The sequence below is a fragment of the Melanostigma gelatinosum genome (assembly GCF_949748355.1).
Source record: "Melanostigma gelatinosum genome assembly, chromosome: 19".
NCBI classification, from domain to species: domain Eukaryota; kingdom Metazoa; phylum Chordata; class Actinopteri; order Perciformes; family Zoarcidae; genus Melanostigma; species Melanostigma gelatinosum.
Window position 1 is genome coordinate 7,735,339 of NC_136652.1, and position 20,806 is coordinate 7,756,144.

Genomic DNA, 20,806 nt, shown 5'->3' on the forward strand with positions numbered 1-20,806 from the left:
GGCTCAGTAACATTACTAAAATGTAAGCTAGGTAATGTTACACTGCAACTGAATAATCTGCCAATCTAACAATAAAATACACATTCGTGTCCAGTCATTTCCATGGTGTTTAAATAAAGCCAGCCTACCACGATGAACAAGCCTAAAACCAAACCTTACTGTAAGGTTACAGACTAGTTTAAGAACTTAGATGAGGTGTTGATTTGATGATTGAAGTTTCACAACTTGGAGTTGAAACATTTTTGCTAAAATCTTCCTGATAATATATTGATATATTAACAGCACTTTGTGATGATCCTAAATACAGTGTATGTGATATTTAATAGCTCTAACAATAAGTATACTGAGTATGTCTGCCTTCCTAACTTCCTAACGTTTAATACTAATTTAAGAACTGCTGGATCCACAAACATTTCTTATATGCTTAACGTAAAGGGAACATGTGCCACCTTATATGTGTATCTCTAATCAGTGCTGATGGTATGTAAAGAAATAAATTCCCTAAATATCACAAATTTGCCTCAAAGGGGTTTACAATGCCTTCAATATATGACACTATCCATATACCCTCAATTTGGAGAGGTAACACTTTCCAAAGAAACCTCCTTTTAAATGGAAAAAATAATATTATGTAAAAAACATGTTAAAGGCATAGTATGTAAAGGTTAACATCTGCTGGTTTTGTTCTTGTGTGTTTATCTGTGATTAATGATCTCCAACATTTATCTTCCGGGTTGTGTTTAGGATGTGATCGTCTCTGATTCTGTAGCCATGCAGTCGGTGCTGGGCACCCAACATCAAAAGTAAGCAAATCAATGTGGCAAAAATAAATTGATGCTAGCATGTTCTTCCTTATAGTACAATGTTTTTTGTTGTTGTTGTAGATTTAGCAACTGGTTTGAAGTTGATTGAAACGCTTTTGGATAAAGATAAAGATTTTGTTAGATTTTCAGAGTCAGCATTTGGTGTCGCACCACATCTGGCTATTCAACAGTTATTTGGCCTCCCATTTAAATGTGAAATTATTCTCTTTTATGTTATTTTTCTCTTTTAAACATTATTTTAGGATACATAAGAAAATCCCAGCATTTTTTATTAATCTACTGTGGCTACAAGAACAATAAAATGTAATGTCAATATAAATGCTGATGAAAATAACCCTTAACCTATTTGCATCTAAAAGCACCAAACACAAGGAAGAGGAATGGAGCTCATACTGGGGTCTGAAACAGTCTACACTGTTTACTGTCGCTATTTTAATTAACTGTCCAATTTATATGTCCATGGCATGGAATCCCACAATGCACTGTGCTGCATTGTATCCACACTCGGGATGCATCGATTTGACTTTGCACTCCCGATAGCTGCCGATATCTAGTACAGATCCATTACCTGTGTTAAATTAATAATCTGTACGCCTCACTACGTGGAAGAGACTGGGATCATTTGTTAATGTGTAACGCTACATCAGACTTGGCTTAAACACAATGATAAATACAAAGATATAAATGTACTGAATTGTTTTTAAAATAATTGTATTGATATCAGATCGGCGCATTGACACCGATACCCAATTCAGCTATAGAGTATACAGTTGACTGTTAGTTATAAAGGGAATGGTTTTGTAGGGTTAGACACTGTATGGCCTTCATTTTGCTCCACACACCTGCCTGGTGTTTAAATAATATCTTGATTTTCCACAAATGTGGAAATTTTGCTTTTGATTTCAAATGATGGTTAAAAACACAATGAATGTATGAAGTCATAAACTCACCAAATTATTAACACTTTTTAAAGGTTAATAATACAAGTCACTTTAATTTGCAGATCTGGTTCATCTGCACCATGTGACCTTTGGCCAGTGGACCTCAAGTTAACTCACTTGGACTGGAACGCTGACGCAACCTTGATACACTTCCAGGGACAGTACCTTAACATATGTGATCTTGACTATGTCCTCTTGCAAGGGGAAATACAGAATGTACCAAAGACTAAAGCTGTGGTGGATATTGGAGAGTTTTGCCTTGTGGAAGAGTTGGGTTCAGGCCGCTGGTACAGAGGAAGAGTTCAAAACCGGAAGAAGGACTTGTTTGATGTTTTCCTCATAGATCACGGTAACGTTTTGAGTGTCAACATCGCCCACATATCTTCCTGTTCAAATGACCTGTTCATCCTGCCTCCCAAGATAGTTTGCGGCTTTCTGGCAAACCTTCTGCTGCTTCATGGCAGTTTTCATTCTGTAGTGGAGAAGTACTTCTCAAACCTGATTGGAAGAAATGTCAAAGGTTACATCCAAGCCCTCTTGCCCCACAAAGTGCTCTTGTTGGAAGCCCCCGACATTAACATTGACCTCGTTCGACATGGGTTTGGGAGGCATATGGACACGGATACTTTCCTCCTCTTGGTTGGGATGCTCACAGAGGTGCCACTCAAACAAAACATGGAGCCAGTTCCTGACTTACTCATTGAAAAGCCATGGGGGCAAGAATTTAGCTTCAAACCGTCTGGTTTGCAGGGATACAAAGACATTCTGCCTCTCTGTGGGCCTAGATTGAGTTGTGGGACACGTGCTAAAGTGCGCGTTACTGCTGCGGTCAACCCTGGGCTGTTTTACTGTCAGAAGACCAGTATGGAAACGGATCTTTGCGAAATGTCAAAGAAGCTGGCTGCAGTTAATGAGTGCCAAACCAAAGAAGGCAACCAGAAGACTCCAGAAAACCTGGGTTTACTGTGCTCAGTCAAAGGCAAAGATGGGAACTGGTATAGAGGCTACGTGCAGTTTCTCCCAGTCAACTCTCAACTTCAAATTTTGTTCATTGACTATGGATTCTTTGAATCCGTCAAAGTTGAGAACGTCCACAGGTTGCCACCGGACTTATTTTCAACACCTGTCATGGCATTCCCATGCTCACTCTCCTCGCTGAGTGATGAGGATGAGGCGGTCAAAACTCAGCAGTTGAGTTTTCTCAAGGCATCCTTGCTTGGAAGAGTGTTAGATGTGGAGATCAGAGGTTTTGACGAAGAACAGCACCTGTACTCTATCACAGTAATTGGTGCTGAAGATAATAATGTGAAGGAACCAGAGTCCATTCAAGAGCTTCCTAGCATGAAGGTTGAGTCAGTTTTGGAGGAAGATCTGTCAACTCAGTGTGGCTATTTCGACTATGAGACAATCATGGGCAAAGCAGTGTGTAAAACACTGGAAGCAGAGGGGGTCCATGTAAACTCTGTCTTTGTGGGCTATGTCGAGTATGTCCAGAATGCAAGCCACTTCTGGATCAGAACACAAAAACGTAATGATGAGTTTGAAGAAATGATGACAAAATTGGCAGATAACTTCAGTCAAGTGAAGCTGGGTGAAGACGTGCTGTTGAATCCCAAGCTTGGGACACTGTGCTGTGCAATGTATGAGGCAGACATGCATTTCTACAGGGGTGTCGTGACAGACACTCTTGAGCATGGATCTGAAGTTCTTTTTATCGATTTTGGGAACATTGAGAAAGTGCCACACATGTTGATCAAGAAGATACCCGAGACATTTGCCAACCAATCAGCGTTTGCCTTCTGTTGCACTCTTGTTAATGTGTTTCCGCTGGATGAAGTCTGGACCAGCGCCACCTGTGACTTTTTCAGACGAGCTGTGTCAAACAAAGCCCTGCTAGTCCATGTGGTCCAAATGGAAAAAAACAAATTAGTTGTTGATCTCCATGTCATGGAAAGTAAAGACAATCAAAGTATCACCGAGCTCCTGATCTCTTCCAAACAAGCCCAATACTGGAACAACATTGCCAATACTGACCAAAAAAAGATCACAAAAGACCAGGTTCATCGTAAACGGCCTCAACATAGAACACAGCATGTGGTGCCAAACCACACAGATTTGACAGAAAAAACAAGATGCCCAAGATATGGTGTGACATCAGATCTCAATGGGAATACAGAGCAACTGAATAATTGTGAGAAGGAAGAGAAAACTGAGAAGGCCCAAGCACCTGCTAGCTTCAAAGCCTTAAGCATCAAGCCAGGGTGTAATTTTGCTGTGAATTGCTCTTACATCAAGTCCCCATCAGATATCTGGTGCCAACCTTTAGAGAAACATCCAGCCTTGGAGGAACTGATGGATGAACTCGATCAATATTACTCAACTCACACAGTTCCCATCCAATCAGGGGATTCATGTTGTGTCGCCAAGTCACCTCAAGATGGAAGATGGTACAGGGCCTTCATCACAGATAAACGGAACAGTTATGTCAGAGTGATGTTGGTTGACTATGGCTTTACCATCCAAATCAAGGAGCACAATCTTCAGGCAATAATGCCAGGATATGTTTCTTTGGAAGGACAAGCTTTCAGGTGCAGCCTTAACAACCTGCTCGAACCTGTTGACCCCAAAAACAGCGGGGATTGGAGTCCGGAGGTGTGTAAGACACTGAAAGATGTCCTTGGGACCAGTGGTCTAAGATGTGAAGTTGTCTCACAGTTGAATGTGAAAAACAAAGGGCTCTGCAATGTCGTGGAACTCTACAACACCCAAACCCAACGGAGCCTAACAAATTGGCTCTTGGAACAGGGCGTGCCAAGAGAAGAGCAAATCTCGGCAAAGCAACTGTCGACCGCGATTCCTGAGTCTTTTGCCTACTCTTCACATGATCTGAGTCCTGGAAATGAGGAACAAGTCTACATCACTCACGTTAGCAGTCAGTGGGCGATCTACTGCCACCTTGACAGAAACACTGAAATCATTGAAGAGCTCGAAAAGAAAATCGCAGATGAGAGTGAGAAAATGATGCAGGTCAGTACGAGAGCAGTTGTGAGGAAGCTGGCCCTGGCAAAATTCTTTGATGGCAAATGGTACAGGGGCATGGCACATCCTGTTCAGTCCCCTCAGCATCTCAGTGTGTTTTTTGTGGATTATGGTAACACAATCATATCTGAGAAGACTCATGTCATGGTTATCCCCAGAGACTCTGCTGATTTGTTGTACACACCCATGCAGGCTGTGAAATGCCACCTTGCTTCAGTGTTGAGTAAAGAGTGCTATGCAGGTGTGAAAGAATGGCTTGTTGGCACAATCCTCAACAAGCAAGTGAGAATGGTCATCGTTGGAAAGAGCGAAGATGGTTCATTTGATGTTGAACTGTTTGATGGAGATGTTAACGTCAATGAGAAGGTAAAAGAGCTCATTCTCAGTCTTTCACCACAACCAAAGACACTTGTGAGTGTTGGACACACAAAGCCTTCAGTTGAGTGCAGGATACAACATAAACGGCAGTCCTCAAAGTGCCCTACATTGAACGCCTCCAGATGCACTCAAGTTGTGAGTGCACCTCGCAAAAAGAAAAAAAACACAAAAGACCAGGTTCATCGTAAACGGCCTCAACATAGAGAGGAAACGGAGATCCCTCAGCTCTCATGTTTGCCGGACGTGAAAGTTAGCGCAGGTTTCAGGGCGATGTGTTTCGTCTCCCACGTCAACTCGGTCAACAGTTTTTTTCTTCAACTGCCAGAGGATGAACCTGCCATCTTGAAAATGGGTGAAAATCTCAACTCGAGTATCTTCAGAGATTCCTTGAAGACTGCTACATCTTTGAGAATAAATGACCTGGTTCTGGCTGAGTATGAGGAAGACGGAGCTCTGTATCGTTCTGCTGTGAAGGACTGTGAAGGAAGTTCCCATTTCAAAGTTGAGTTTGTGGACTATGGAAACGCCGCAGTTGTGCGCAAGGACAAGATCTACTCCATACCAGAGGAGTATCTCTCTCATCCAAGATTCAGCATGGCATGCTCCCTGTTGGACACAAGCATGTACAAAAGTGATGTTTCTTTCACCGATGCTGTAATGGAGAAAACTCTCATGGTTCATTTTGTCCGTCATGAAGTTCATTGGGAAGTCGAGGTTGAGATTCTTGATGGAGCCGTTTGTGTTCCAGCAGCACTGGAAGCAGCTGTTGAAAGTAGCACTGAAAGTGAAAATGGAGAGAAGTCTCCTGCGGATTCAATTGAAATAGAAGAGAAATCGAGATCCTGTGAGCAGAACTTCCTTACAAAAGAAGTGAGTGAGAAAAAAACGGCTGAAACCCAAGGAACTACTATTGAAGATAAAGGCCTCATGCTTAAACCAACACCTGCCACACTGTCACCTGAACTAGGAGAACACAGAAGAGCGCCCACCATAAACAAAGAAGATTCTAAGAAGAATCCAAGAATAATGACAAAATCAACAACAAGCGGATGTGCCGATGCAATCATACCTCCGTCTATTCAGGCTAAAGATACAGAGACTGGTGCAGTGCTGTCGGTCCTGAGTAACAGCAACTTTTACGCCAGACTAAATAAGACCAGTGAACTGCTTACTGCATTGGAAAGTCTTATTGCTGACAACCTATGCAAGTGCAAGATGGTAGCAGAAGAGGATGTCAAACAGGGCCTCAAATGCTTAGTTCAGGTGGACAAGCAGTGGCACAGGGCTGTTGTTCAAGATGTAGGCTTGGAAACATGCCAGGTCCTCCTCGTGGATCATGGAATAACTGAAAAAATTCCAAGTGGCTCAATCCGACACCAGTCTAGCATGCTGATAAAAATCCCGCACCTTGCAGTTTTGTGCAAGGTGAACTGCCTTGGGTTCAGTGAGGGAGAGGCTGCTCCTGAATTGTGGTGTGAAACACTCAAACCAATGATTGGCAAAGAAGTCCAACTGGTGTTTGTGTGTTGTTCAGAAGCTGAACAACTATGGAAGGTTGAAATCGTCATCAATGGACTGTTCCTTCTTCGTCCAACCACAAACTCACTGCAGCCGAATGAAGAGATGGTCCCATCAACTGCCCAAACCCAAAATGAGAGAGCAGAAGGAGAATTAAACTTGGACATAAGCCCTACTCAGCAACTTGTCTTTGCTCCTATTGATATAGATAAGTCGTATTCTGGGTTTGCTGCCGCAGTGACAACTCCCTTCGAGTTTTGCATCGTTCTGGATGACTTACTTCATGTCATGTACAAAGTGTCCTTAATATTGGACGACCTCCCTGAGCAAATGTCTCCTCTTCCTGAAGCTCACCTCGTCCCTGGCACTTGCTGCCTGTTTAAATCGGACACTAAGAATAAGTGGTGCCGGGCCGAAATCGCAGACGCCGACACCACAGCAGTCTTGAACCTGGTGGATTACGGCCATTACGAATGCATCCCGTACGAAGACTGCTCCGAGCTGAAGAGGGTTCCTGGGGAAATAACGAACCTCCCAAAGTTGACGTACCCTTGCGTCCTGAGAGGGTTGAAGCCGGTTGGAGTGGATGGACAGTGGACCGATGGAGCAGCGGCCTTCTTCCAGCAGGGGTTGTACGAGAAGAACCTCCAGATCTTCTTCAGAGAGTTTGTATCAAACACACACTGGGAGGTGGACATTCTGGCAGATGGCGTCCATGTCGCCAAGGAGCTGGTGGATGCTGGACATGCCAATTACATAGACGTCATGCTAGGACTGAGGTAGGCTCTTATCACTTGATATTTATGTCTTTATTACACTTTAATTGAAGGCCCTCAGCTCTTATTTTTTTATTTCACATTTTCACAATTTATTTTGAATGTCAGAAGACAGTCAACTGTAAACTTGACCATTCACTTTCTGCAACACGAAATTATTGTTAGTTTAAAAAATCAGTTTAAACTCTTTTTAACATCTGTGCATTTTCAGCAAAAATCTGTAATATCAGAAAAGAAAAGCAACCAGTTTGCTGACAAAACTGGCAAAAGGAACTTTTGCACATTTTAAAGCTTAATACCTAAAACTTGACATTCTGATACATTCAGGTTCCAGGAACAGAGCTCCTGTAGAGCAGCTCCTCATAGCCCTGACAGTGAGGAAGAGTGTGGCCAGGAAGAGGAAGGCTTCAACGGGAAGGCAGATCTCTTTGCTGAGTCCACTGATGAAGATGCCACTCAGCGTTGTGCCTGAATGTCGTCAATGTAGGGAATATTTCAAATACTTTTTTGTCAATTGCCATCAAATGAAAGTGTGTGTTGATCAATGCAGACTGCTCGAAGATGTTTTGCTGGCGACATTCAGCCTTTGACTTTCAGTCATTTTGAAGTTACGGGTTGGATTCCTTGATAGTGAATATTTAGTCTTTTTTATTTTTGTAAATGTAGCATTATTGATGCATGGACATGCAGATGAAAGAATCTGCCGATCTCAGCCATCTGTTAGCATCAGCTCCTGCACCAGGCCTTCACCAGGCCGACTGACAGCAAACATTTACTGAACCATAATAGTTTTCATGTCGGTCCCATGGGAAGAAAGCTACAGTGTTTATGTATACGGCTGAGGTAGTAAAATCGATTTCCGATCCAATATTGATTCATAAAATCCAGAGATCTGGCTTTTAATATTTGCCTTTTCCCGCGGATGCATGTGGCTTCAATACCGACTGGCAAACCTCAGTTGATTCAAAACATGCTTGGAGCTGCTCTGCTGAAGGCAGTTTTGCGGTGCCGCTAATCACCGGTGTGCAGATTGAAATCAACAGGAGGAGAGCTAGTTAGCTGTTAGCAGCCGGTGGGCAGCACAGTCCTGCAGGCAGCTAACGGCTAACGATAACTGAGGTTCCATTGAATTACATTGTGATGTGTTAAGGCTCTGTACTGTAAAGATGGCTATTGAGCGAAAGTAAATGATAACGTTATTGTGATGTTTTCAGGTGTTATTTTGTAAAATGTCGTTTTCGGCGAGAAGCTTGTATAAATACAGTTGTTTGAGAGTAATATTAAATAGATTTTAGAGAGGGAATTGTGACTCGTTTAACTTACTGAAACGAGCTTTAATTAACCAGCATACATGAATGAAACTAATGACGCCAAGATTTCTTTTTAATCAAAGCAAATATGTATTTCCTAATCTGAATTTAGTTTTTATGCAAATAAGCACTATAAATGACAATAACAAGGAAAAAAGGACACTGACTTCGGGAGGGTTGAAATTGTTTTCCTGAGACATTTGCTAAAAATGTTGGTCTTGAGCCTTGAATCCAGAAGTTAATATGGCACCTGAGTGCATTATACGAGTTTTGTTTTGACAGATAATATTATTGATGCTTTCATTAGACGTATTTCTAGCAAGTCCTGGAAAATGCTTAGATATGTACATAAACCTTACAGTGATGTACAGTATAGTGCTGTAACTTTGTTTTATTCTGTTACAGGTCTTCTGATGTGAAGGCGTGGTTGGATGTTGTCACTGAAATGAGCAGCGATTCCCATTCGTTCTACTTAATGTTAATCCAAGTGAGAATACTTGTTCGGCTAAACGTTGAGCCTGAGCACTTTAGGTCAATTTGCCTACTATTATTATTTAAACCTATTTAAGGTGAAACTGATTTGTTTTGTTGACTTCCTTCAAAGATTTGCAAGCCAGCTGCACCATTGTTCCTTGAAAGCAAAATAAATCTTAGTTAAGTTTTATTAAGATTAGGTGTTCTCCTCGTGCAGGGTCTTTACATTAATAATGTTGATGGATGTTCAGTTCATTTTTTGTATCTACTTTTAACGGTTCAAAGATTAAATAAGTTTATTGTGAAGTTGTTGCCTTCTGTTGAATTAATATTGTTTACTGGAAAAAAGTACTTTTCAGGTGCATCATCAATCTCAGTTGATGCTTATTTTGCTTTCACATACTTTGTTCTCTTAACTAGTAGTGAGACAGAGGTTCATTAAGTACTGTGTGAAAACGGAAAAGTCCTATTAGCTTTATAGAAATTCCACTTTTTACCACTAGAGAGCGGTGTTGAGCCATGGCTGCTAGTTGATAGTCGGTCATGGATCAGGCACTGCTGTTTGACGCCATGACATGCGTCCGTAACCATTCAACCAGTGTTATGTGGTGTCTATTTACATTAGAGTTTTAGTGAATGGAAACTTAACTTTACAGTATGTGAGGTACTACAATGGCCGTCAAATCCGTTACTAACCCAAATCACCATAGGCAGTTTTTACCTGTTCAGTTCCACAAATTGTTTAATTTACAAGACAAATATTACCAGGAAACACGTTTTGGATCAACGGTACGCGTATACATATTTGCCTAAAGTAGCACAAATATATTAAGACTGAACAACCTGTTCTACCTCCCGATACACAGCTTCCACTGTAATGTCATCAATGTCTGGGGCTTGTGTAAAGGTCAGAAAATTAAGAATTTGCGGTGGTTTCTCTACAATATTGGTCTTTCGATTTGTTGACTTAAAAATGTGTTCATAAAAGATACTTGTCAGAAGTGGTATGAACCCACGCCTCCAGGGGAGACTGCGACCTGAACGCAGCGCCTAAGACCGCTCGGCCATCCTGACGTTGAGTGAAACCTGGCCCACGTTTGGATATAAAAACGTGGGCCATATCGAAAAAAAGTCATTGTATACCATGTCGGAAAAAGTCAAAGTGTAGTATGTCGAAAAAGTGATTGATAGAATAGCATGTCGAAAAAAGTCTTAGAAACGTCACAGCATGACTCAAAAAGTCATCATACTGTTTAAAAAAAAGGTATAAAAAATGATAGCATGTCAAAAAAAATTTGAGTATAGTAAGTCAGGCTAATTTAAATGAATAAACAGAGCTTGTTGAAAGGTCATAAAAGATACTTGTCAGAAGTGGGATTCAAACCCACGCCTCCAGGGGAGACTGCACCATCGTGCCGATGACTGCTAAATGGCCCAGGTTTGGGTATTAAAACATAGCAAAGTCAAAGTGTAGTATGTCGAAAAAACTGTATTATTAGTTAGTGGAAAAAGTCATGGTATAGTATGTCCAAAAAGTAAAAGAAAATCTTACGTTGCAAAAAAGTCCCAAAAAAAGTCTTCGTATAGTATTTCACAAAAATGTCATGAAAAGTTATAGTATAGTATTCTATTAAACTGTTAAAGTGAAAGTATAGCATGTATACATTTCATTAAAGGTACAGTACATAAGTCATAGCATAGTGTTATAAAAAGTCACAGTATGCCATAAAGAACAACACATAATATACAATTAGTTTGTAAAAAGTCACAGTACCAAACTATAAAAATACTCTAAAAGTCCTGCATCCAAAATATTTGTCAAGTCAAACAGGGGTTTTCTTTTATGGAGAGAGAACCAATATAAATAACTGAAAGGAATTTAAACTAATGGTAAATAAAATAATAAATTAAGCAGTTAGTAAAGGGATTGATACCGACTGTGCGAGTGTTCGGAGGGAAAGCAGGGCGGAACCAATCTGCCTGGAGGTATATAACCAGTGACGCAGTAACACACGGTGTCGCAGAAAATACGGTCCGAAAATTGGACAAGCAAGTACCATCGAGATCGTATCGTGTGGAGATCTGCGGCCGTCACTGCATGACTGACGACTCAGAAAGGTCTGGAGAGGCAACCGGTAAGAGAGCTGACACTGCGTATAGGCAAGGCAAGGCAAGGCAAGTTTATTTGTATAGCACATTTCAACGACAAGGTAATTCAAAGTGCTTCACATAAAACCATGAAAAGCATCAAAACACAAGGCAAAAGAAAAGGAGATTTTAAAACAATTAAAGAAACAGTGTAAGAAATCTAAGACTAACAACTAAGACTTTGAAGCAGTGGGAAATACTTCGTTACTGTACTTAAGTCGTTTTTTTGGATATCTGTACTTTACTACTTATATTTCTGTTGACTTTTACTTTTACTTCACTACATTTTGCAAAGAAAACTGATACTCTTACTCCGATACATTTCTCCTGAAACCTTCGTTACTCGCTACAAAATCAAATCGATCTTTAGAAACAAAATGAATCATGAGACCAGCGTCGGGGACTGTGCTTGTCACTTGAGTAAAAGTCTTAAAGTATCTGATATGTATTGTACTTAAGTATCAAAAGTAATTTTCTGATGTTAAATGTACTTAAGTATTGAAAGTAAAAGTACAAGTAAATGCTGTTAATGAAAAAGCAAAGGGTCAGAATTTTGAGAATTATGAAGTTTATTCTTTTAAGTGCTGTGGCACCATGACCAAGGACATGGAGCTGTGCTTAACATAATTGGGTTGGCTGTGATCCATTCAATGTTCAACATAATATATTGTACATAAGTATACTTTTGCATCTACTGTGAACTTATCATAATTCTCCGAAAAGCAATATGACACTATGAAGGAGTTGTAACAGTGAGTTTATAAGTATGCTCATTACTCATATGCTCATATTACCGATACCATTAATGCACATTATTGACCTGCTTCTTCACCAGAGTCTCTGTGCTTTCTCGCCTCACAGGTTTCTGTGTATCCGGGTTTACCTGGACCAGGTGTTGCCTCCTGTCGTGGTTGTGTCATACATTGAATATGCTGTAATTACATTGAATGTGTTGTAATTCACTATCCTGTTCTACACATGACATCATTGCACGTCTGTCCATCCTGGGAGAGGGATCCCTCCTCTGTTGCTCTCCCACAGGTTTCTTCCTCTTTCCTCCCTGTTAAAGGGGTTTTTGGGGAGTTTTTCCTGTTCCGATGTGAGGGTCCCGGGACAAGAAGATGTCAAACGTGTACATGTTGTAAAGCCCTCTGAGGCAAATTTGTAATTTGTGATTTTGGGCTATACAAAAATAAATTGAATTGAATTGAATAGACTAGAGAGGATGTAGAGGACCAATGCACAATATTATGTTCAGCAAAAAATATCCACTTGATGCATCAGGTCAGTGTTGTGAGAAAGGACACCTGCCTTGTAAACTCCTGTGGGCCTGATTTGAACACAATAGACAAAGGTTTTGCTCAAGCTGAATCTGCAATTGGGCGACTGCTGCCATCATAACTCCATCTGATCATCCACAACATGACTCAAATATCAAAACATGATCAATACTAAAGCAGCACCGAAAGGAACAACCCAGTCAGTACTTGAAACTGAAAAATGTCCTGTTCATCTTCAAAATACAATTATATTAGAATGTAAAGAAGTTAGTGTATATAATGATTCCATTGAAGTTATTCCTTTTTGCCGTCACCAGTTTGCTAGCATTAGCATTAGCACGTAGCAATCTGCTCTGCACAGCTGCATACACAGATCACCCTTTGTTTGTAATGCTGTTTAATGACTGACTGTCCACAAATGTTTTTTATCTGGTTGCGGTAAATTGTAAAAGTCAGAGGTCAAATTATTCACTGATTGTATTGTAAATATACATGATAGCATTAACTGTGTTTATTAATATCAGGGCATTTTAGATTATAGGAGTTGACACTGGTGCTTTATTTAATCAAGCCATCATGAGGATTTGTCTGTGTAAATTAATTTGTATATTTAATATGGGTTATTTTCTATTTAAAGTTTTTTTACCTGAACGAACTGAAGTGAACTGAACCTACCAAAAATAAGAGGAAAAAGAAATGGTTGTTTGGTTTCTGAGTGGAATCCAGTTGGGACCCTTCAGGTGGACTCGATCCTTTTCAAGTGGGGGAAATGCAGACGTTAAGAACATAACAGTTAAACTGATAACTTGACAATATTACTTCCAGTAATAGCAACAATTTATACTTAAGTATCAAAAATACTGATTAAGAATGCCCCATCATGTCAGTGTGCACGTCATAAGTTACACTTTGTTATAGCTGGTCGAGGTGGAGCTTAAATATACACTGCAGCAGGGCAGTTGAACTGTAAAGTATTGTGTACATTAAAGCTCAATCTAAAAAAGTGAACTAAAGTATAGGAGTCAGAAAAAATGAAGTGCAGTAAAAATTGTTATCTAGTCAGACACAAAGTGGAAGTAAGAAGCATTACACAACGGAAATATTCAAGAAAAGTAACGTTACAACAGTGTAAACAAATCAATCAGAGTAACACAATCAATATCTTCTCAGACAAAATACCACACTGTCAGCCGGCACTGTTGAAAACTCTTTATTAACGATTTACAAAAAGGCTAAACATGAAACCATTAAGATGATTCAGTTAATTTCAAACTTAGAGTTGTTGTTGTGGGTGGGAGAGGCGGTAGTAGTGTAGTCTGTAGTGTTTTACAGCTCATTTATAGTAACAGCATCTTATCTCATGTAGAATTATTTAGTGGAGGCTCCCGGAGAGAAGTAATTAAATAAATCCACACACAGGATGGAGTCAAACTGCAGACGTGAGATACATTTGAAACAACTATTTCCCTATCTTTGTATTTTAGAACCGGGGGACATACCAGGGTCTGACGGGTGCTCTTTCTCTCCATCAGCAGTGTTTTATACAATCACAATTCTGTCACCTTGACTCCGGTCCTACAAAAAAAAAAATCACCTGGATCTCCCTGAACTACAGCTGGTGTAAAAATAGACAACTTTTTCTGTCTCTAATGCAGAACACACATTATCACCACAGTACGAGAGGTCCCAACTGAAATCCACTTCTCAAAACAGTTTGGAGACAGTTAATAGTAAAAACAAGTTTTTGTGCAAGTGTTTTTTTTTTTCCCCCACAAGGTTTGAAATAAATATCTCTAAAGCAAAAGAGGACTTAAAGAGTATTTCCTTTTTTTATATTTATTGTGAAAACCAACAATCACATTGTGAGTAGAAGAAATCCTTTTCTGGCTTGAATTTCGGGTACAATCAATCAAATTAATCACACACAACTCTGCAAAAAAAAAAAAAAAGACTATTCGATTTAAAATAAAATAAAATTAGTGTTACCTCAGATTGGGGCAGAACATTTAAAACATTAACTCCACTGACGGTAAGATGCAGCAGGGAGACAGTCCAGTTTTAGAAGTACGTCCTGATCGATTTTCCTGTGACCAAAATGCTGTTCCATCACATTAGTTTTGCAGTTTTTAGTCGCCTGGCAGGTTTCTACAGTAGTAAAAGAGTGAGACAGTCGTGGACCCAAATATTTACAGTAATATTGTGCACTTAAAGATCTTTCTCCGGACCGTACGATCCTCGTCTGGAGAATCTTTCAGAGTTGATCGAAAACATCACAAAAAAAAAGAAGAAAAATCCCAATGCGTTCTTGTTACGGAATGAATTAACAGTGTTTCCACTTTCTAACAATTTAATCGTATAAAAAAAAAAAAAGCAAATAAAGATTGGTCTGGAGCTCAACCCGGCATTTCTGCTGGCAAATAAAAATGCGAAAACATCATGATGCAGAAAAAGCGCATTAAGATAACACCATACAATTGTTCATAGTTCAGTGAGCTATTAAAAAAAAAAAAAAGAAATTAAAATGAGAATAGACCTTTCTCCATCCCGTCGCCCCAAGAACCATTTTATAAACAAAAATATATCACCCTCTGTCGTGATTCTCAAATTCTCACTAGATACAATTAAAACTTTTTTTACAGTGCTTCATCATTATATATCTTTGACAGACCAACAAGGGGAAGAACAACTTTAAGCCATAAATGTCTCTCCTATCGCAACGATATAGCTACGTCAAAAAAAGTGAACGGTCCAGTTATTGAACGATTCAAATAAAAAAATTAAAAAGGGGGGAAAAAAACAACACCAACGGAAGGAGACGGTCAGCGGCGGGGGGAAGCGAGCGGCGGGATCTCCCGACCCGGTTTTGTCCCACCCGCACCTTTAATGTTACCGTGGAGAGGTGGCGCTGGAAGGTGGACGGCTCGGGTCGACTACTTGGTGTTGAGCTCGTTCTCCAGCTCCATGAGTTTGCGTGAAGCCTTGACCTTGTTGGAAACCTCCTTCCCCTGAGAGAAGAGACGCTGGCGCTCCTTAAACGTCATGCTCTCGGGGTTGCCGCCGGGGATCGAGTTCTCCTGCTCCTGACTGCAGATTGTGTCATGCAAAAAGCGTTTCATCATATTATTCATTGGTATTTAAATAATCTGCATTATTGTTAATGAGCAGATTAATCTGTGACGAACATAATAGAGTCAAGACTTTCACATAAAACTCTTACATTTGAACATAACATTAACATTTGATATAAGCAAGAGGATCCTTTAGATTGGAGGCTTTGGTCATGTGGTGTACTTAGCAAAGTCTTGCACGTTTTAGCTGTGGTGACCGTGCGACACGTGATCATTTCTAGACTCTGTTAAAGTGTTACCAGCTTGTATCACAATGCATTAACCCTTTAAATCAGAAACCAGGGGAAAGAATACAAAGAGTCTCACCTTTTCGTCCATTTGTCTCGCGGGTCGTTGTAGACTTCTCCGGATCCTACAACTCCTGCCGAGTTTCCAGTGTACGAGTTAAATCCTGTCCCGAGGTTCAGGAGTCACACAGCAGACAGACAGAGCAGATACGAGTCAGCATCGTTCATGTTACAGCTTTTGTTATCCGAAAAGATCCCAGATAGAAGCTGCCAGCTGCCGGATGTCAAGATCTCTGCTACACGTCTCCCACTTATACTCCCATCATTAACAAGGAATCACAGGCATTCCAGTGGACAACTACGGATTATTTTCCCATTATAGTGTTGAACATCAAGCAGAGACCCCGGGGTCTCCAGCAACCAGCAGCTTCTTCAGTCGTCACCACTTCATTTCCCACAGACCAGCCTGAGCAGAAGATAGAAAGAGGGAACTGGTTCTGGAGAAGCATTAAGGCAGAAACGATTAGATCTCATTAAAGAGCAGCAGCAAGCCAAGAAAAGAGGAAGAGAAGGCGTTAAAAAGCTGTTAAAGGGCCATTCCAAAGCAGCAGAAACGGTCTGTGGACGTGTCGATGGGATCCGAGGCCGAGGTCACCGTCACACAAGTCTGACTGCTGAAGATCTGGAGCCTGTTTGTCCGGAATCATCTAAAAAAACACCCGTGTTCATTCTAGCACTATTTTACTTCCAACTGTTTTGTCATTTAGATCCAATATTGAATGAAAACAATCAAATTGATCAGTTACAGTAGAAGTCATTTATAATAATTAAAATTTAATATTTATCAAAATCAAGCCAAGTGGTAAAGGAAAAGCTCCCGTATGAGCGTTGCTATTATAACCTGTGCTCGGTTAAAGTCTGGAGGCACAAACACAAGGAGGGTGACCCATGACCTCTGACCCCAAAGAAGACATTTATCATGTGTCCCTGTGTCTTCTCCAAACCCCTGGCAACATCCAGCCTAAAGCGAGACACAGCTGTTGCCACATCTGCCCGACTGGATCACAACTATGTTTTTAAAGTGAAACTAGATATTTATAAGTTTTTTTTTGTCTTGGAATAATCAGGAAGTCAGTCACATTCTGGGTTTTGGTCTTTTTATGGGATTTGTTGACAGACAGAGAAATAAAGAATGATGCAAGTGAGCAGGAACTAATCAAAATGATGTTTAAATTGAGAGGATAAAACAGAGACTTCAGATTTGGTTAATGGCACAATATTTTACATCACAGGCTGAGAGGAAATACTGGATCCAAACAGTCAAGAAGAGATCCTCTCTATGGTTGTGCACACTTTTGAAAGCAGTGGTTGAACAACCCAGAACTTCAGTCATTAAACATCTCAACTCTACTTGGTTGCGTTTAAAAGAAGTCCAAATGCATGTTGGGTCTGGTGTTTCAGATGAAATGGAAGTTGGTACAGTTCAGACGCAGACACAGTGACAGGGTGTGAACCCAGATGGATTCATCCAGCTGGCAGCTCCTAAGCCCTCTGTAGTTTGGCTTTTAATCTGAAGTGTAGTTTGGGACGGGATCCCACTTCAGCCCCAAAACCCACATGAACACAAACTGGCAGAGAACAAAGTAACCGCAGAGAACCGACCCTCGTTCAAGGCCAGTGACATTCCTCTGTGGAGCCAAAAGAGATGGAAAATGATACTTCTGGCACTGCAATTGAAAAATAAAGATTTTTTTTACAGATTCTCAAAGGTTGTGAATGTTTTCCTTTGATTCTGGTTCAGTTATCTTAGAGGCCAGTTGAGTCCAACTAAACTCACTGCTTTTATTCTGCACCAACACGCAGTTTGAGTTACAACATCCATCTCTGGGATCATTTCAATTTGTTTTTCTTTGTGTTGTTTTCTCTCGCGGTTTTATTCCGATTACAATAAGATCTGCGCTTGAAGAAGAGCCCAAAGTCCGCGCTTTGGGAGCTGCCAGCTCAAATCACACTCATTTCAATACATTCTGGAGATCAATGTCGGGGGCAGCCAGAGACTCAGGTGCCGTTTGGTCACCTGAACCTGCCGCAATGCCCTTTGGGAGTTGTAGTAAGGTTTAGTAAAGCGGCAGCGTTAGACAGCAGAGACACAGACTGACCGGCGAAATGAAGGACAAGCCGGATCAGCTGGAACAGGCAGACGACAAAGCACGTACAAGGATTCGATAATATTGGAAAGACAGACAGACGGACCAACACAGAGACAGGCAAAGTGGGGAAAAGGAAGCAAACACATAAATAGAGATTTAAAAAAGAAGAAGGCAGCCTGGTGGAAGCTACGCACAGGCAGTCAAAGCAATAGACACCAAGCCGGTTACTGGGGTGAGCTGCTGGCAGCCAGAGTGCAGTGGTGTGTGTTTATGATGCATGAGTGTGGGGGGGGGGGGGTGAGACATGCAGATTTGTGTTTCAGAGGGAGGGGAGGGGGGGGGGGGTGAGGGGGGGGGGGTGGGGGGGCATTAGTAAGATGTTCTTTTTTTCTGATTTGAGTGAATATGCAACAGGAGGTTCTCCACGAGGCCTTGGATGGGTTTTAGTGTTGAATGAGCGTCAGTGTGGGAGGAGGTTTATTGTGAAGGGGCAGGCAGTCGTTTCCTGGACCTCAGGTGGTGATGGCATTCAGGCTGTGCAGCATTGGTAGCTCTGTTTGTCTGTGGATGCTCAAATAGAAAGTTGTCTGCTTCTGACCATTTATAACTCGGGCTCTGCGTCGTTTCACATTTTTCTATAAGAGTAGCGATTTGGTACTTTATTTGACAAACATGAAAAAGGAAAAAAACGTTTAATAAATTACAAATTAGAATGTTACAGAAAAGCCTGAAATTTGTATTCGGAATATGTTTTTACTGATGGTCTCTTCTGTTATTCATTAACTCCTTGGATTTTTCTAATGACCTTTTGTGGGGTCACAACTACTTATTAAGACCAACGGACAAAATCATGGGAGCAAATGATACAGACAGCTGCCAACTGACTGCAGGTTAACCCCCCCCCCCCCCCCCCCCCCCCCCCCCCACTGTTAGATATCGCTGTCCAACAATAAGGCCTTTTGAAGAAAAGCAATGATAGATATCTTGGCATAACATTCCACAAGGATAAGAAGAAAAACAGCTCTTTAATATTTGATCTATGTTAAGAAAGACTGTTTATTTTAGAGGGACCTGTGGCCCCAGCATGACCTCTTAAATCTTAAATATAAGCCGCTGTGATGATAACTGCCACTAGGAGGCGCTGGAGTTTGAGCAGACTGAGTTACACAGAAGCTCAGAGTTTTGACGACAAGCCGATTTAGACCTTTTACAAACAGCCACAGACAAAGAAGAGGCCTTTCACTCAACACACTGCTGCTGTGTGCATTTTTGGCATGTTAATGAAAAGAGAGCCGACTCTCTTTTTTGAGTGATTGATGGGTTGTGTGAAGCCAGTGATGTGTCTCCTTCCCTTTAAAGCCAACACCGCTAAGCAGAGCCACGGGGCAGGCAGGGGGCAGGCAGGCAGACTGACGGCTGGCCCCGCCCCCTCGTCCCAAGCAGCGACAAACCAGACACAAAGGAGACGGCGAGCGACAACACCAACAGTACTATGATTGGATTTGATGGGTCCCAATCTGGATCAAAAAGTGGTGGCGTGATTATCGATTGCTTTTTCTGTTCGCTAGTGCTGATTGAGGGAGGGGGGGACAGGAGGAGGTGTTCAATCAAATCAACGTAAAAAAATGACAGATACAATCTGATTTGTTCGAAGAGAGAGAGAAAAAAATATATATAAAATAACGAACATAGTGATGAACGGAGGGGACTGATTGACGACAAAAGAAATTTGGACAAACACGTAAAGAAGGAAAAAGTAGACGGTGGAAATGAAAAAAGGCAGAACTCGTCTTTACTAAAGGAAATAAAAAGACAAAGTAGCACTAAACTATGAAGGAGTGGGTGGTAAATGAAGAGATGAGTGAATGAGAGGGAGGTACGGGAGCTGTGGAGGGCGCGGTGGCGAGCCTGACTCCTCCTCCTCTCTCCTCTCTCTGGGTCTACCTTTAAAGCCTCCTGGGGGGACGGAGCTGGGTTTGGCAGGAAGGGGGGGACCTGTACTGTTGGAGTTGTTGAATGGCGGCTGGAACGAGCCAGACAGGAAGATGCCGTCAGAAAGAGGGCGGGGCTTGCGCGCAGTGGGCGGCGGATGAGGCCTGCTGTGATTGGGTGAGGCGGAGGACGGGAGGTCGCCGTACGACTTCCGGGTCGCCGACAGCTTCACCTGACCTGATTGACTGCCGCCGCCGCCGCCGCCACTCCCTGCTTTGGTGGCTTCCTCCTCGTCCTCCTCATCGCCCGTGTAGGAGACAAACTTGGCGGTGTAGAGCGTGTCGGGGGAGGCGATCTGGGTTTTGAGGTAGGAGGTGTTTCTCTGTGGGGGGGGCGGGGGGTTGTTAGTAGGGTTGTGGGGGGGTTGGTAATCCCGGGGCAGCGGGGGCCTATACAGACCGGCCGGCTCGTCAGGCGTCAGCAGCTTTCTCTCGGCCTCCTCGTGCTGCCGGCGCCGCTCGGCCTCCAGGCGAGTGTAGTACTCCTCCTCCTGTCTCCTCTAAGGGAGGGACAACCTGTTAGTAAGCTCCACCCTCATTGGCTCTCACCTCAGTGTAGGACACTTACTGACTGATCAGCTACAGCTGGGGAAATATTCAACTAGTCAAAGAGCTCCACTAC

General features: G+C 41.8%; 2 protein-coding genes across 10 annotated transcripts in view; one reads left to right on the top strand and one right to left on the bottom strand.

The window, feature by feature from the left end:
• Window positions 1-132: 132 nt before the first annotated feature.
• On the top strand, window positions 133-9,289 carry tdrd15 (tudor domain containing 15; the record flags this gene model as incomplete). Its single annotated transcript, XM_079291144.1, has 6 exons — window positions 133-160; window positions 473-480; window positions 745-803; window positions 1,828-7,479; window positions 7,804-7,959; window positions 9,192-9,289. 5 exons carry the CDS (start codon window positions 133-135, stop codon window positions 7,946-7,948), a joined length of 5,892 nt encoding a protein of 1,963 aa, XP_079147270.1. The 3' UTR covers window positions 7,949-7,959; window positions 9,192-9,289.
• Window positions 9,290-13,882: 4,593 nt separating this feature from the next.
• afdna (afadin, adherens junction formation factor a) overlaps window positions 13,883-20,806 on the bottom strand; it is a 99,395-nt gene continuing 92,471 nt past the window's right edge. For 7 of the 9 annotated variants that reach the window (XM_079290960.1, XM_079290961.1, XM_079290965.1 and 4 more), the window contains 3 exons: window positions 20,138-20,684; window positions 16,123-16,207; window positions 13,883-15,772 (listed from right to left, as the gene is read on the bottom strand). In XM_079290960.1, the coding sequence (XP_079147086.1) occupies window positions 15,619-15,772; window positions 16,123-16,207; window positions 20,138-20,684 (786 nt within the window). In that variant the 3' untranslated portion in view covers window positions 13,883-15,618. The remainder of the gene's footprint in view (window positions 15,773-16,122; window positions 16,208-20,137; window positions 20,685-20,806) is intronic. The other 2 variants (XM_079290967.1, XM_079290966.1) reach the window with 2 other exon arrangements.